Here is an 18,818-nt window from a genome sequence, read left to right on the forward strand (position 1 = left end):
TGTCAAAATCAAGATGCAGGGAATATTCCTGGTAATTCTGAAGTTAGCTCTCAAAAGGCAAAAGCTTTCTCAACTTCAGGTCTATGCAGATCTTCTCAATCACACACACACACACATGCTGGTATGGGGTAGGTAACACACATTAAACCAGGGAGTGAAAACCTGCCCTGGAGACCAGCTAACAAACAGCTCCAGGATGAGACTGTGGAAGTGCTGATAGCAAGTGTGTGTGACTGGTTCCCACAGAGTTCAGCTGGTTTCTTGATGGGCTGAATGTGTTAGACTGTCCATCAGGAGAAGAGCTGAGATGTCATTCATTTTGGGTCAAGTGGAAGTGAAACTGCAGCAGCTGAAGTGCCCAAGTATATTTTGCAGGGGAAGTATGTGGATGAGGGGTAAACTGAGTGACACCAGCTCAGGGGACAACTGGCAGCAGGTCTCTTCAACCAGCCCAGAGCAACTCAGCAGGTGACCACTGAGATTAGAGAAAAAGGACTTTTTTTTAAGCTTTCCTTTAAGTTCCCCACTTACTTCCCACAAACTGTAGGAGCCTTGAAAGAAGCACTTTGTGCCTTGCACAAAGCAAAGGCCACACAGCACTCTATGGGTGACTTTAGTTCAGATGGAGCATCACCCAGACCTGATCCTGAAAATGCTCACAAAGATTTAGAGCAACTACTGTAACTGCCTGCAGTTCAGTTCTACACAAGGGAAAATGCATTTGGCAAAAATCAATCCATCAGTAGTTGCTTTGTAATAGTAGTTGGAGCATAGAGAAATGGTAGAAGGCAAAAAATGGAGTGTTTAACAACAGTGCCACCAGATTTTCATTGTCCCACAAAGCTGCCATGTAGTTTTGGTGACAAGTAATATGAACTGCAGTCACTCATCACCTTTATAAGCACTATCAGCCAGAAACCTAGAAACAGAAGCTGCCAGTGCACAGTGCTGAGCTGCCTCACTCCGCTCTTGGAGGTATACACTACCACAGATACAGAATTACCAGGCTTCTGCCCATTGGCTGTGATCTCTCTGCAACTTGGACCAAAAGGCTTCAGCTCTGTCAGAGCCAGCTCTGGATCTCACCAGAATTCAATTGTGGTACCTGTGGTGGGTGGATGTAACAGAACCATCTTCCATTTGTTCTTGTGGGTGCAATTCCTGTCACCCTGGGGTGTGCAGCCAGGGCAGCCCCAGCACAGCGCACAGTCATGGTCATGCTGCTTTTTTCAAGCTGATTCCAGCAATTTTCTTAATAAAACACACAGAATTAGGACACACAGAATTCCCCATTAGGAAACACCAACTCCTGCTCTTTTCCCAGTCCATAATCAAGTCTGATAGTGCAAATTGCTGTAAGGAAACCAGTCTGTTTGGGCAGAGGACATTGCAAACTCATGGTGGCACACTGGGACAGTTGGCAGCTCTGCATAGCTGCATTCAGCTCTTCACACAAATCCTCCAGAAAGGAAGGGACACTTACCTGGTGTCACAGAACCATTCTCTGATTTGAAAAACACATTAAGAGCATATTCAAAGCTGTTCTTACCCTTCCCTTATTTCAGGAAAGCCCATGGCCTATCTGAGCTCATTTTTCTGAGCAATGAGAAGTTGTCACTCCAAAAGGTGACCCAAATACTCAAACAAATGAAATCTTGAGAAAAATTCTGTAATTAAGTATCTCACTTTTTATTTTGTTCATTTACACTTCTGGCACTGACAATTCTTTGAAGATATTTATTTTTAAGTAAAGACCAAACTTCATTAAAGCAATCATAAGTCAATTAAATAATTTTACATCACTTAAGTTTCAGAAAATGTACAACACTTTCATACATTATAGGCTTGACCGGTTGGAAATGGAAATGGCACATTTTCGATGTGGTTAAGAAATGACTTGGACAACCCCAGCAAATTGTTTTACCAAAACTGTTTTGTACTGCATACCATAACCCATGCCCAGGGATTACAGTGTGCCTGATGGCACCATGTGCACATTATTCAGCATGGAATTATTACTATCAACTTGGTCCCTAATCACGTGTCAAATATTCTAGATGCCATCTGTCACACAAAGATCTGGTTAACCGTTTTGTAGAGGAGTGAGATTCACAAAGGAAAGCAGAGACATGACCCGTGCCACTTCCCAGTGACGTCCCGGACCAGCAGGACACTGAGCACATGAAGAATATCAAGCACATGAATAATCCCACCAGTTTCACAGGGACTGTTGGAACACTTGAAATCAAGCAGATGGCAGGCGTGCACGAGGCAGGGCCCGCAGTGTAACGCAGCATCCCAGCACCATGAAACCACCTCGTTTCTCACCTGCTGAGGATCCATGAAGCTTCTCCTGCAGAAGTCACAATGATGGTCATACATTCAGTCCTCTCCAAAGTCTGTGTAATGTTTAAGGCAGCAAGAGAAATTTGCCTTTATTTTATCACTTCAGAAACAGATGGTTCCTTTTGAAATAGGTGGACAATATTCATCATTCATCAGTATGCTCCTTATTTATATAAATGTCATGAAAGGCCAAAGCAAATTCTGAAAAACATTTTCTCAACAAAATCAAGGAGAGTAACTGAACTGGAGTTGAAGCTTTAAAATTACATGTGCCAGATCATTCACATGTAACATACTGTCTAGGGACAATGTGAAAAAGCAGGGATTTAGATGAAGTCTGTATTGTGGAGGCCTGACTCTTGCCAAACTTCCCCTGGCATGAGTGAGCTCTACTGAAGCCAACGAGTGAGCACCTCTGATGAGAGATGTAAGATTAAAAACATGCCACTGGTTCACACTAACAGGTCATTGTGGCTAAAGTATATTCTCATATACAGAACTCTGCAACACTATTAACACCCATTTACAAAACACTACAGTGATGGTTATTGGCACATAAAAAACTCCTTCTCTATATGAAAACATACACAAAATAGATAAGAACTGCCTTTTTTTTCAGACTTTTAAAATCTATATATAGTTGTCTTTGAGGAATTTTAACCCCCAGTATCACAAACAACAATATTTCTTTAACAATGTTCACCTAGAATTTTACTGTGCTGACATTTGAAACACTGCCACAATCTAGACCACTGTGGATTATGCTTAACTGTACTGTACACAAGGTGATGAAGATTGATAGAAAACCACTAAGATTTTTGCACAAAAGTATGACTTGTTAAAATCCAGAGAACAATTGAGTCACTTTATAGGCAGCAGCTACATGTAAGCTGTAAATGTTACCCGCAATAAAAACACATTTTGCCATAAAGCACATATTGTGGCATTATCTGCTTCTGGCCTGGTACACAAAGCTTGATTTTCCTCCCAGTGCAGAGGAATGGGTTTGGTTATCTTAATTCTTTCAGAAAAAAAGTGCACACATATCTTACTCTTTAAAGTGCTTTGCAGAATCATCTCTTCTGCCTTGATTTCTACCCCAAGATCATTCTCTTCTGTAAAGATTCTGCCTCTTCTGCAGTAGTGATGTTCAGCCAACAAAGCCAACAATGCAAGTAAAATTTCAAAATGACCATGTTAGAAAAACATCACCAAGAAGTAGAAAGCTGGGTAAAAAGTGGAGAAGTACAGGGTCTGTCTTTTCTTTGCCCACTGAATGCCTGTGGGACTGCACCCAATACTCCCACCACCTAAGGCAAGACCCTTGCTTAGGGCCTGTAGCAGCCCCTGAAGGTCAAAACTTCTCCCTATTAATGGCAAAAGAGATTTCACCAAGGAAAAACGTACAACTTTGCCAACTCCACTGGCATGTCCTCACCTACACACAGGCATGGGAGAGCAACACTAGAGTGCTTCTTCCCCTGACAGCCCCTCCATTCCTATCCACAGTACAAGGAAAGTCCCTCTCTCCATCATCCTCACCCCACAAGGGAGACAAGTCAGAGGCTGCTCCTGCTGGCTACAATACCCATCTCTACTGAAACTTGACTTTGTGGTGCTTCCGATGCATCATTTCCTTCTTCTGCCCTCCCAACCCTAACTCATACACAAGTGAAATGCAGCACTATCAACCCATCCAAAAACAAGCTAGTGGTGGAACAATGGTCCTTTGTGATTTATCCCTTCTTGCCCCACATTTCTGCCAGCGTTGTCGCAGTACCTCCCAAGGAAATGCCTACAAGAGTGACTGATCCAAGGTGCCCACACAGCAATGAAACTCCAGCCTTCAAAATGACTCCTGGGCCTTGCTTTGACTTTATCTATTTTCAAAACAGGTTTGGTTTTCTTGTTAAAAGATTATTTTGATCAACAAAGTGACAAGGGGAAGAATAAAGTGCCAAATTATCTCAAATTACTCAGCATGATGAGCAAACTACTGCATGCAAATTAACATCAATTAAATTTAAAAATATTAAAATTGCATCAGGACTTGTTTCTTTTATAGCTGGTGTTGGCTCACAACATGTAGAGTCGGTGGATAATTCAGAATTAAAATATCTCAAATTGTTGTGTATAATCAATATGCCCAACTCTACCAGCAGCATTACTCTAACATTCCTGATGCAGAGAATACCTGAATTGTGTGCAATCCTTGCGAAGAAACAATTTCACATCTTCTGCAAAGAGCTTTCAACAAAAGAATATTGTGCTTAGACATATTATTTATGCTACTTCATAAATGAAATTCTTGTAATAAGAAATTATTCAGTTACACTGTATTTTTATTATTTTATCTGGAATGTTACTAAGTCTACCTTTAGCAGAAATCTCTTCAAACTTAAAATACTCATAAATATAAAAAATATTTGCAAAATAAAAACATATTTCTAACTTTCTTAATAAACTCTAAATTTTCACAAATTCTAAAAATAAAACCCTAACAGCATAAGATTAATTTGAAGTATCTGATCTGATTTTTAAATACTCATGACGCTTGGTACTATGTTCAGTGTTTTTAAGGTATGGAATGCTTTCTTGGTGTGGAGAAACCCTAAAAGGAAGACTTAAACCCTGCTCTCTGTAGGTATAGAACAGGGAGGGACAATATAGAAGCCAATGTATTTTGTACTCTCATGTCCAGTAGCAGTGAGGAATAAAATGCATCTTTCAATCATTATTCCTATGCACAGGACCAAGCACCCTGTCTTGGGAGAAAGGACGGGATACAAACCTTCAGAAAAGCGTTTTCAGTAAGACTGAACCTGCGTGAGAAAATGAGCCCAGTGCTGTAGGCGACTGAGCACCCCTTTGGGAAGGTCCACGAAACAAGGCTGGCAGAGAGAGATGATCTTCTGCTGCTAAAAAGCCCCAGCACTGCCTGCAAAACAGAAGAGGCTGCTGACCTCATGCCAGTGACCTTCCCAGTGACCTTCCTTCAGTTATGCCCAATCCCTGCAGCTTCCCTCGCCCTGTGGGACAAGTGAGGTCAGCGCTGGCATGGGGCTGGCGCTGGGACATCAGCTCCCACTTGCTCCCGCTCCAGACACACCAAGCAAGGGAATGCTCAGAGGTGTGAAGGTGAGTGTGGGCTTGTGCTTTTTGGAGCCATCAGAACCCTAAGACCCCATCCCCTGAAGCCAGAAAGTTCTCACTTAAACCATTTAAACTGTGTAAGCACAGATTGGCTGTTACACACCTATTCACACACTCCTCTCATAACAAAACTGCTTCCAGTTTGGGTCTTCAAACACAATTTTTTGGTTTTGGAAAAAAGTTAATTTCTCCATGAAACAATTTTATTCTTCTCTGTGCCAAGAATCTCTTTTTCTCATTTCAGGTACTGCACCTTCAGTGAAGGCTTCAGGGAGGTGACAGCCAAAGGGAGACATCCCGCAGCAGGGGCATTTGTAGAGAGGTCTGAGGACCTCAGCATTTGCAATAGATGGATCTGGAGAAATCAGCATTTTCTACAGCTGGTGCTTTCAAGCATAAAAACATTGTGCGCTTAAAAGGCAGGCAAGATGGAAGGCATGAGAATCCAGCCCTCTCACTGCACAGAAGACGTTCAAGGTCGAGCTGCTCTTTGCAAAGATTAATTTGAAATTCCCTCTGTCTATTATGTTTTTCCCTTTTAGCCCCAGTCAAGTCACAGAAGGATTCCTTAAAATGTTTTCTTTCCAAAAATATTTCTCTGATTAACAAAAAAGAAAAAAGAAAATAAACCAAAATACAACCAATCCCTGAAGGTCAATAATTGGAGATAAGAACTCCCCCCATAGAAGATAACATAATGCCAGAGTTCTTTACAACAACAAAACCTCGTGTTATCCAATAAAAATAATTTAGTAACAAATGTCCAGGCTTGGTTTTGATAGCAATCCAGCATTACAAATATATTTCAACCCAAGAAAAACCCACAAACCAAATCTATAAAAGCTAATGAACCTAATGACTTCTTTAATCTTTACACAAGGAAAAATAAATGTATTTTTTACCAAATAAATGGGCATCAGCCCACAGGCAGAGGAATTTTCCCACATTCTTTCATGAAGCAAATGTTTCAAAGATAAGAATTTGAATTGTTGATACTTTCAAACTCATACCTTTGGAGACTTAAAGCAGCGAGGACAGGACAAAGAAAAAACAAAGAATATTTTTATGTAGCTGCATAAAATTCAATTTGCCAAGGCAAGTAATCATAGCAAGTGAATAAAATACCATTCATATTTTCATTACCATGCTAAAGGCAGCCAAGTTAGTTTTGTGCCTGACATTTTCTTGACAAGTTCGCAATGCTTCAGTAAGGCAATTAATATGAGATGCAGGCTTCTGCCCATGGCTAATATTTCTCTTTAGATCCAGCAAGACACCAATTGACTGAGGAAATTTGAAGAAAAATGTGCTGGGAGTCATTTACTCGGCACATACGGAGATAAACTGAAGGCAATAATTATTCACAAGCAAAAGGCGCAGGAGGGATGACCACTGTGCATTTAGCAGCACAAACCCTCTCCCCTTCTTCTCTTTCTTTTAGATAATGGTATTTTTGTGTTCAAAACTAGGCACAAACCAGTATGTTCATATGCTAAAAAGGAAAAAAAAAATAATTTTTTTAAGCCAAAGCCTCTATGTTGTACCTAGCAATACGTAGCAGTGCATTTGTACGCGTGGCCATGTACTGAGCTCTGTTTTCCTGCTGTCAGTAATTAAATTTGGCCATTTTTCTCACAAACATAAACTCCCAACTGCAGCGTGTACCCTGGTGTAGCACAGACACACACCACCCTAGTGAACCCCCAGCCAGGTGAGTACGGCTCTCTACTTGCTGTCTCAAATAAATAATGGAAGTTCTCTCTCTTTGGGTAAATTTGGGAAATATCCCTCTAATGGATACAGCAGGTCTTTGTATTTATTTTCATGATCAGTTAAACCTTTTAAATGGTTACTGTAACAGCAGCTTATGCATTCATCCTTTGTTATACTGCACAGAAGAGCTTCTTCCATGGCTCCTACAGGATGGGGATCCAACAGCTGTCAGCTGCTTTCTCATCAGCCACTTGATTATTTTAGGTTTTGTCAGTATTGGAGATAAGGACAGCCTCTGACCATCCAGGATAGCCTTCTGTATTCATCTGGTACAGTGCACCCTACTAAACATCTGGGGATAGAGCAGTGTCACACACACTTGGTAAAGTCACATAATTGTGGAATTCAATCTCTTTTGGAAGCCATTGCTTTCAGTTATCAAGAAAATGCTAGCATGTTGAATTTCCTCCCAAATGGAGCATTTTGAACATGAAGGCATTTTAAAATACACAGTAAAAAGGAGAACCAGACCAGAAGCAGGGCAGTGAGGTCATCAGAGAGCTGCTTTTCCCCCAGAAGGCTTTTAAATGATTAAATACATCAGCAGCTGAAAATTATTCCACATCAGAAGCATCATTGTCAGAAAGATGGTAATTACTTCCCTTCACCCGAATATACTCGATATACCTCCCTTCATCAGAATCTGACATACCACATGTACATAGCTTGTTTTCAAACAAAGATTCAATTTCCTCCAGTTTTTTCCCTTTAGTCTCAGGAAGGCAGCCATAGATGAAAACCAGTCCCAAGGCAGCAAACCCTGCGTAGAGGAAGAAGGCTCCTGCAATGTAAAACCATTGTCACAGTCAGTTACAGAGGTTCCCATCCCTCCTCTGTGCCAGAGCCGGGGGAGTGACAGGAGCAGCAGGGCTGTGGCTTCAACAGAGAGTGTGAAAGCAAAGGCTAGAGTGGCAGGGTTACAACAATGAGCTGTGGGGCTGGGGGTGTAGGAGAAGGACTCTTTACTGCCTCATTCCTCACCAAAGAGGAAATTCCAAATTGACAAAGGCAATTCCAATTCATGTGAAAAATAATACACATCCTTTCTGGGCAAGTAATTCTGCTCTTAAAATAAACAGCAATTAGACAATCACATGGCCAAAAAAAAAAAAAAAAGAAAACAAAAAACAAAACAAAACAAAACAAAAAAAAAACCAAAAAAACAGATGTGAAAGGAAAGAGCTTTCTTGGTTTGTCTTGACAGTGAAGGACACATTAAGACAAGTCCTCAAAATGAAAAGCTCTAGCAAAAGAAATGAGTTAGGATTAAAATAATGTTTGTGACTTTTACACCTAATTATTATTTAAACTGCTTTGTGGTGACAATTAATACTGAGAAAGAGCTTGTCGCTGCCCACAGTCCACCATACCTAGAGGGGCAGAGCAGGTAGCAAAGGACCAGCAAACCTTTACCTAGTGTTGCTACACTGATGACTCAAAGGAATAACAAGTAGAGTTAAAAGGCTCTGCACTAGTAAGGATGCGAAGGTCGTATCAGCTCCCTGGCAGATTAATGTGATTTAAATTACTTGTACTGGAGTGGCTGTGCAGTAACCTGACAAACTCCACAGGGTCCCACAGACAGCAGTTTATCAACAGCTGTATTTCTGCAAGTACCATCTGATACTGGCCTTGGATGTCACCATAAAGTGAAAAACTGCAGATGCTGTCACCTTAAGTGGGAGTCAGCATTATTTCACAAAATCACAAGTGTTTTTTATATTTCACAAAATCACAAGTGTTTTTTATCCAGCTTCTCTGTTTTAATCAGCTGTCTCCGTTATCAGTTAAGGACAAAAATAAATGCTTCTTATGAAATCCAGACCAAACTCTATGATCCAAGCAGATCTCTAGTCTTAGGAAACCACAGTGGGTTGAGAACACTGCTTTGACACTTCATAGCAAAACCAGTGGAGGGACCCAGAATCCAGAGAAAATCTCAGTGCCAGTGGCAGTACTGCACATGTGGACACGAACTGTTACTTACCATAGTATGTCAGATATTCAGCTGTATGCAGAAATGTCAGTGACACGAGCACATTGAAAACCCAGTTGACTCCAGAAGAACAAGCATTTCCTGTACTTCTAGCCCAAAGTGGATAAATTTCAGAATTGACAGTCCAGGGCATAGGACCCATCCCTAGGAATTAGGAATAAAAATATCAATCCAACTTTAATGGCTGGACTCAAAAAGAAATTTAACATGTAATTTCACTATTTGACATTTTAAACCTTTATGCAAAAACAATTATTTTCTTACCAGGTGCAAAGAAAACCAAATACAAAATAAGGCCCAGAAGTGCTGTCCAAGAATACGGAGTGGGGCAGAAATTGTATGCCCAAAATAAATCTTCCTTTTTGAATACGGTTTCGTTTGAACACCTGAAAATCAACAAAACTCCTTTTTATTAACGAATTTTCAGGGCACTAGTTGACATTGCTATATAAACATGGCAAGTAATGTCTTAACAGAAGCTGGCTAATATACATGTAAGATTAAAAAAACTTTAATCCCTGTAAATTTATCAAGGTCCTTGAGCAAAGTTCTACACTCAGAAACGTGTTTTTTTCTCAAGCCTGGTGTTAGGAAGAGTAACCAGAACATCTCTGAATTTAAACACTTGCCTTTCATTTACAGATCTCCTTCAAACAACCAGTTGTTACTACAGAAATGGTGATCCCAAAGCCATCAAGACCAATTCACAGGAATATCACACAGTGCAAAACCAGCTGCAGCAGCAGGACTTTGAGATAAAGATGTTGCACACAAGGATTTAAGTTTAGATGGAAGTTAGTCCTTGCATCACTGCTGAACCAACTACATGTGGCACACTTCAGGTGTAGTCAGCAATGTCAGTGGAGTGTTCCAAGGTCAAGTGCAATTATAAAGAAAAGAAGAGCTAATTTTCCTTCCTACACAGTGAAATGGTTTAGGAGAAGGTTGTGCTTGTAATTAGCTACTGAAAGAAAATATGTCTCTATTCCAAGGACCGTGTGGTAATTCCGTATTTCAAGGAATCAGTATAAGATCAGGTATTTCCCTCTGACTTCCAAAAATATAATATTTTTTAGGCATACTGACAACTTTATTTTTTGTTATAATTTTTTAAATTAACATTTGTTTAAAGGAACAAATTATAAATGTAACCGTGAAAGTTTTCAGCTGCCACCACTTCAATTGCTAGAGATGAAAAACCCTACACTTTTGGGAGAGAGGACTTAAGCAGACACTAGTCTTTCATATGCAAACAATGGTATTTACTTGCAAAGAAGAAATCACAGAGAGCTGAACATCTGCCTGGGTTATGATTTCCAGATCAGTTGAGACTTATGTGAAGGATATGACCCTCTTGACAGTAGGGAAACCAGAATGAAGATGCCTGCAACAGGCAATAGGTGGGCAACAAGTTGTGGATGGTGAAGTAACAGCCACCCTGCAATGCTTCAGAGTTGAACAGCAAAGTGCACAGGCACTGATGACCAACCCACCAGCACTCCTGGGACAGAAATCTTCCCTTTGTCATTACTGATGAAAGGACAACACTTAAAGCAGGATATCATGGTGAAGTTGCAGACCCAATTTCAGGACAGCTGGAAATCCAAAGCTCCAAAATATTTAAAAGAGAGAGGTTAACCCTACAAATACTGGAAAAATGCAGGTCTGAAACCTTGGTAAAACCCTAATGCTTCCTTAATGGCAGTAACCTGTAACATTTGCAGTTCCACTTTGCACTTGAGCAGCACTCGATCAAGTGACAAAATGCTGAGCCCTTAATTTGGGGTTGGCAATGCAGCCAGTGCTGGTGTGCACCTTTCCACCCTTCCACAGCTCTGCCTTGCTGAGTTCCCCTGGAAAGGCCATCTTATCCAGGGCATTGATTCATTTTCACTCTTGAGGTGGAAAACATAGAAAACAGATCAGCTGAACATTCCTCTCAAAGACAAGTCCTTTGTGCCTGGATACAGACTGGCCCACTGCAGAACACAGGAGTGCTCACTTTCACACTGCTTCAACATCATCACTTTTGCTTCTTTTGCTGTTATGCGCATTTCATTTGCAGGTGTTTGTAATGAATACAAGTTGATGAGCATTTTTAAGCATCTTGATGCTGAGATGAATTTCTCCATTCTGCCCAGGCAGATTGGCAGCTCTGCAGAGAGGGCCTCAAGCTTTCTCTCAAACAAAACTGTAAACAAAGACATACTTGGTTTATTATCCTGCATCCATCTCCCTGAGCACAAACCAACATGCTGATTCATGCAGACACAGCTGCAGGCAGGTCAGTGTGTTTCCTTCCTCTGCCATCTTTCCCCAGTTGTGTCCTGCTTTTGACAGATTGAAACACAAATGATAAAAGGGAAAACCAGATGCCTCCGAAGCCTCCTGTGACTGAGTCACTCATCAATTCTCCACTGTCTGCCCCTAACAGAGAGGAAATTGTGTTGCAAAAAAAGCAGTTTCAGTGCAGTGAAATGGGAAAAACAGCACTTGAGACTAGATTAAATAGGAAGATGGCAGTAATAAACTGTGCTTTGCTTATCCTCCAGTTGTAAACCAGCATGGTACACATAGTAAAGGCAAAGACATCTGCATTTGCTGGCATCTTGCAGTGCCGGGAATGTTAAAAAAATAACACTTCTTCCAGGCTGGAGTTTGTTCAAGCTCTTTTACTGTGCTAATTCTACTACTGTACCACTGTTTCTTTAAGATTTTGCTGAAGAACTTATAATTAGCATACAGTTTATTAACTGACAAAATTAAAAGGGACACTTCACTAGACCAGGTTACTCAGAGCCCTATCTAAACTGTCCCTGAACACTTCTAGGGATGAGGCATGCACAGTTTCCCTGGGCAGCCTGTTCCACAGCCTATTACCATCCCTGTTGATGGTGGCCAAGAAAGGCAATGGCATCTTGGCCTGTATCAAGAATACTGGTGCCAGCAGGAGTAGGGCAGTTATCACCCCACTGTACTCAGCACTGTACTGCACCTCGAGTCATGTGCTCAGTTCTGGGATCAGCACTTTAAAGGGGCCATTGAGGTGCTGGAGCATGTCCAGCCAAGGGCAACAAGGCTCATGAATGGTTTAGGAAACAGATCTTATGAGTAATGGCTGAGGGAGCTGAGTTTGTTCAGACTCGAGGAGAGTGAGGGGGAATCTCATCGCTGTCTTCAACTACCCAAAAAGAGATTGCAGTTAGATGAGGGCTGGTCTCTCTACAGTGACTGAAGTAGGAGGACCAGAAGAAATGGCCTTAAGCTGAGACAGGGGAGATTAAAGTTAGATATTAGAAGTGGTTTTTTTCCCTATTAGGGTGGTCAGGCATTGGAACAGGTTGCCCAGAGAGTGTTGGAGTCACCATGCCTGGAGGTGTTTAAGAGGCTGGTGCTGGGTGATGTACTTTAGTGGTTACAGTGGTAGTGCTGGGCTGATGTCAGACGATCTTAAAGGGCTCTTCCAGCCTTCATGATTCTATGGTTCTATAAGGTTCACATGGGCCCAGCTGTCAAGCCTGTCCAGGCCCCTCTGGATGGCATCCCCTCCCTCTAGCATGTTGGCAGCACCACAGAGCTTGGTGTTGTCTGCAAACTTGCTGAGGGTGCACTCAATCCCACTGTCCCTGCCATCAACAAAGATCTTAAACAACACCAGCTCCAGTACTGACCCCTGAGGAATGCCACTTGTCACTGGTGCTCACTCAATCATTAAATTGCTGGCTGCAACACTTTGAGTGACCATCCAGGCAATTCCCTGTAAATGGTACAAGTGAAATGCAGTCAGGTGCTGGTGCAAAGTTTGTATGTACCAATATGCTGAGTAATAGTCACATTGGTATAACCAGTGAAGACACACCACATCATAGCCTCTGAAATTACTGCCAGATGTTTCAAAAACATGAAAATGCTACACTGAAAACCTTTACTCTGAGTCTCTTTGGCTAAGTGTTTTCTACAGGCTACTTAAGATGCACATCAGTTGTAATTAATGAAAGCCTGACCTACCAACAATTGAAGCAAAAAATTCAACTGATTGAAAATAAAGGAGATCAGTAGGTTTTCAAATTACAAGCATTATTTCAAAATCACAGAATCCACCCTCTATCAGATATGGTCTGAAACTCAAAAGAACTAAAGTTTTGCTCCCCATTTCCTCTAATTACCTTCATATGGCACATAAAAGAAAGTAAGAAAAGAGCCAGTGTGGGGAATCTAAAGTATTATTGCGAATAGCAGGAGGATGAAACAGGATGAAATCACTTCCCTGGATAATCAATGTAAGTTTTTGTAATACTCGAGCCATTTTGGCTGTACAGTAATTCTGAAGCCCGACACTGAAAACTCCAGTGTGAGAAATGGCTGGGCAAGACATAGCACAGGCACAAGACAGAATCCAATTTGATTTTCTTCTCAAATATCCATTAATTTTTGCTTTGCTATACAATGAGGACTGACTAGCCCTAAAGATACAGCTTTTGCATGAATTGTTTAATTGTGAACAGTTCATATATTTTTAATATGAAAGCTGCTGACTTATTAAGCGATCAGAATCATCTTAAATAGATTTAGTTCAAAAATCTTAGAATGTCAAAATTCAAATCAAGTCAGGCAAAGGAAATTATTTTTGAAGAAAAACACTAATGTGATCATCCACCTCCATAAAATGCTTGCTAGAACAAGCATATTTCAAAATTACACATTCCGCTCTGAGATAAACTTTGACATCAGGTGCTGATGGCACACAAAGATTTTATAGTTAATTCACAGTTTCACTAATCCCCCATTTCTTTGTTCTATCACAAGTAAAACTACTTAAGGACTGTTCTTATGCCAGCCTTTTGTGCCTGGGTTATCAGAACGATGATAATCAACAATTTGCCAATTTAAGTCTCAAGTGTAAAACAAATATATTTGATTTACTAAAAATCTCCTTCAAGGATTTTTACAGTGCTGACTTTCATATAATGGCAATCCACTGAACAATATAAATTTATGCCAAGTTTTTTGAGTCATGTTTTCAACTGAAGTCTGTCACAGAAATGACAGAGGACAAAAGAGACATAATTTAGAGTAGCTGCTCTTTGGATGGATGAAGGTTTTTGTGGATGATGCTTGGGAACAACTAAATTATTTATCCATAAGCAATTACTCATCCTGTAAAAGAATTTGAATCTCAACAAATGGATTAGTTCTCATAAGTTCAAGCCCCTCATCTTCTGCAAAAGGTATTTAGTTGTCTGAACAAACCCCCAGCTACCCTTGAGGGCAGAATTTAGCAAGTACCAGATGGACTGTATCACAACTTAGTGGCAGTCAGACGTAACTGAGGAGAACTCTGGAAACCGCCTCTACCCTGTCCATCAAGTGGCCTCCCAAATCCACCCATGTACATCCAAAATAGCTACATTAGCACAACCCATAGGAACCAGTTAAACCATGAGGAATAATTTCACTATAAATCAGCATATTGTTTTAAGGAAAAATCCTTGTTCCTTTTTTACACACACTGTAAGATTACTGTCTAAAGCATCAGTGAACTGAAACTCAACCTGCAGGCAAACAGATTACTTTAAACCTGACTAATATCTGAATCAATAATTTCTAAGCTTTCCCACAGTTCCATAGCTACTGTTGTCCACGCCTCAGAAGCTCCACACCTCTCTGAAGAAGTTTGCATTTATCACTTTGACTTTACATTTACACAAAGAAATAATTCATCCATTAAACCAGATGTTACCTAAAAATTTACAGATGAAGCTTCTTACACCAGATGATAGCAACTGAAAAACAAAAAGCCACCTAAAAATCCCTGAACCAAAAACAAACAAACAAACAAACAAGCAAGCAAGCAAGCAAACAAAAAACCCCAAAACAAAAAACCAACAAAATCCCATACAACCAGAAAAGAACAAACAGATACAGCCTTGAAAACCTATTGCCATAAAACTTCATGGGATTCAGACACACATTGCTTAACGTCCATTGCATAACATACAGAGTTTTGGGACACTTAGTGAAGCCTTTTGCTATAACTGGCAAAGAATTAAAAAAATACTAGTATATGTTTCAAAAACCTGGAAAATTAGTTTAGTTCACAGCAAAGACAGCAAATTGTACCTCAGTAGATGACTGGTGCATCTGCAAGGGATGGAAAAAGTCTTTATCACCCTGACCCCCCCGATACAGGATCTATCCACTTTAACTACAGACTTAATGATCTTAAGAGCCTTTTCCAGTCTAAATGATTCCATGATTCTCAGTCATGTCAGAACACACACCTGCAAGAAACCTAGCACACTGTTCTGATTTACTTCTGTCCTATCTGATCACAGATGAACATAATTTTTTAATTTTTTAATATTATTATTTATTTACATAAGAATCTTTAAGCTTGAATTCAAACACTTTTACAAGCTGAGAAATTTCAGCTTTGCAACTGCATCTGAATTTGCCTGATAAATTGATTGCTGGAGCTGTTATTCAGTCTGAATAGACTGAGCGACAGCCTGGAAACAGAAGCAATTTTTCCCCACGACAAATAGTTGCCCAAAAAGAATGACATCAAAGGGGTTCTTAACTGTTTACTGATCTGGACACTTTTGTAGCCACCTATCAGTGGATTCTGAAGTGTGGACAACACAGTTGTTGTGTCTGTTGCCAAAGGAAGAAACTCGACTGTCTGACAGTGCCAGCTGGACACCCCTGAGCTGTGGGGCTGAGCAAGCACCTTTGGTGGATTAGATAACTCTAATCTCCCAGGGAAAATTGTGCAGTTTGGGATTTGCCTCAGACTTCTTTTATCCTATACAGGCACCTTGCAAGTCCTTGTGGCTACCTCCAAGCTGTCAGCTACAATTCCCCACTCTGCTGTCACACCCCAAGAGTTTCAAGCTTCATTCTTCATCATATCTGCCAGGAGGGGAGAGAGAGACAAATCTCTGCTACTGCCAGAACTCTGTCCAACAAGCTTCTCCATCATCTTTTGTGCACTCCTTACCTTGAGAAATAGATTCAAACCAGGGAAATGCAGAATAATTCTTACCCAGTGTTAAAGCCCAACCATTTCAGACCTCACAGCAGCTGACAGTACACGCTGACAGTACACTCAAAAACTGGGAGCAGGAATACATATATACCAGGTTTTTGTTATAGGAGACAAAATTATCTTCATCACACTACACAGAGATTGACATATTTTTCTTTCCAAGCCTTCTCCTACTCTTCCAAAGTATCAGATGGTCACAAAAAGTGTCAGGAACCATCTGATGTCTCTGTGCTCTATAGTGTCCTTTCCTAATTCTAATTCTGATTCTGACTGGACACACTTGGTTAACTCCCATAAAAATTAGAATTAACTAATAATAATAAAATTGTATGATTTCATAATCATAAATAATTCGAATATTATATTAATAGCACAGGAACTTGTGAGAGGTCATGCAACTATGAAACATAATCAACTGTTCACTTAACAAATACCTAGTCATAAGTACAGAATTTTAATGGGCAGAATTCAAATTAAAAGCTGATCAAAATGCAAAAACTTAATTAGTTCTGAGCATAAGCATCTTAGCTGAATGTCACTGTCCTTCATGCATTTCTGCCTGTCATCATTTCAACTACTTCAATCACTAGATAATAGGTCAGAGTGTTTTCATGAGAAGACACAAGAATATATTTTTTGCAACTTGAAGCATAATTCTATGTATTTGCAAGCTAAAAAAGTGTATTAAAAAGTAACAATTAAAGAATGAACCATTTCAGGTAAGGCTCAGAAGGCAACAGTAAGCAATATAAGATTTTTGCCCTTTTCCCCCTGTCAAGGACACACTCCAATGGTTTGGAGAAAACTTATATCTGTGTACTTTAAAGACTGAGATCTGCAGTAACTTTCTCTGATTTTTCATATGTAGAATACACTGATTAAAAAATTAAAAATAACCACAGAGTGTTTCACAATCACTAAACTGTCTGAAAGTTCTTACTGAAATATTCTTAGTATGCATAAAAATCTTATGTTTGTGCCTTCAGCATATGCTGTTGCTAAGGTTTGTGGCTCTACAAGCAATTGTGCTCAGTGATCCACTGAGATTTCACCTCTCATCACAAATATTTATTTGTTCATGTCCTTGAACAACTTTACAAACCCTAAATCTTTTATTCTCTTTCAAGACATGTCCTACAATTTCTTGTTGCTTCCAAACTAATGATGTGCATGAGAATCCCAACCACTTTAAAAATGCTTTATAAAAGGTGGGCTCCAGCAGAGCACCCTCAGTAAGTCATGAAGCCTCCCAGATTCCAGTGCTGTTTTTAAAACATTTCAGCCAATGCTCAGAGTAAGAAAGATGCAGTAAGAGATAAAGAAACAGCTTAGTTCAGTCCTAATTCTCATACTTAAAGACTTCAGCTAAATGCTGCAGTTCCCACTATTTATTTCTTTCAGATACTATCAACTCTTGAAGAACTTTCAGAGGTCCAGATCAGCAAAGAATGTTTAGAAATTTGAGTAAATATGATGGAAGTGATACTACCCAACATTTTGAAGCCTTTGCCATGAGCAGTAATAAAAAAAAAATATAAGAAACATGCTGCATTCTACCAGATGGAGTGAGAAAAACTCCATGATGTGGTAGAGGGAAGGACTCACAATTTGGGTGTTACAACACTTTTATACTCATATATTCTTGTGCAGGTCTGGATGGAGATGTGAGGTGTGTGATGGGGCTGTGGCTCAGTGACATCACTTGCCCACAGAGTGACAAGTGGGACATGAGAATTCCTGTTCCCACCACCTTGATGGCTGCCACAAAAGCTCCATTTAACCATGTTCACTGCAATCAAACTGTAAAGAAACATCTCATGCCACAGTAAGGGCACAGGCACGTGGCAAACTCTTGTAGGAAATGACATCTGGGAATATTTAACTACTTGTGAAGTAGATGCCATTTCACAGATTTAAAATATAAGCACAAAGCTGTCTCTGCATGACAACCAGCAAAAAGGTAGGACAGAAACATTCTGGAAACAGCTATTATTTCCCTCCTGGCAGCCATCATGGTTGAGAAACACTTGTGGACTCCCTGTGATCCCAGAATGGGCTTTAAAGATTGTTTAGTGGCTTTTCTGTGGTTATACAGAAATAGTTCACTTTTGGAACAATCCATTTCAGCAGTGCACATCCAGTCTGGCTTCATCCAGTCATTGCCAGCTTCCCCTACTCCTCTGAAAGGAGGGAGTGCTCATTAATGATTTGGCCATTTCTTCTGAAAGGCAAACCTTCAGGGAATTTCAGAGATGAGCACTAACTGGAAAGTGTCTATCAGTCACCTTGGGGGCTGTTGGAGATAACTTGTGCTGCCCAAGGCTTTCTAGCAAAATCTAGACAGATTTAGACACTCTATTCCTGCCTACAGGCAGGCAGGCTTCATTCTGTTGGAGCTCTTTCAGGACAAAAATGCTTCTAAAATTTTGTATTTTTTGTTAAAGACACACTGGCATTGAACAACTGTGATAGACTAGCTCAGTAAGAATTTCACTTGTGTGC

General features: G+C 40.3%; 1 protein-coding gene across 1 annotated transcript in view; it reads right to left on the reverse strand.

Moving 5' to 3' along the window:
* Positions 1-1,665: 1,665 nt before the first annotated feature.
* SLC2A13 (solute carrier family 2 member 13) overlaps positions 1,666-18,818 on the reverse strand; it is a 140,552-nt gene continuing 123,399 nt past the window's right edge. Inside the window, exons 8-10 of the mRNA XM_021539109.4 lie at positions 9,533-9,654; positions 9,260-9,412; positions 1,666-8,053 (exon numbers count right to left, since the gene is read on the reverse strand). Of these exons, the coding sequence (XP_021394784.3) occupies positions 7,827-8,053; positions 9,260-9,412; positions 9,533-9,654 (502 nt within the window). The 3' untranslated portion in view covers positions 1,666-7,826. The remainder of the gene's footprint in view (positions 8,054-9,259; positions 9,413-9,532; positions 9,655-18,818) is intronic.

Source organism: Lonchura striata, chromosome 1A (assembly GCF_050655825.1).
Source record: "Lonchura striata isolate lonStrDom1 chromosome 1A, ASM5065582v1, whole genome shotgun sequence".
Lineage (NCBI taxonomy): Eukaryota > Metazoa > Chordata > Aves > Passeriformes > Estrildidae > Lonchura > Lonchura striata.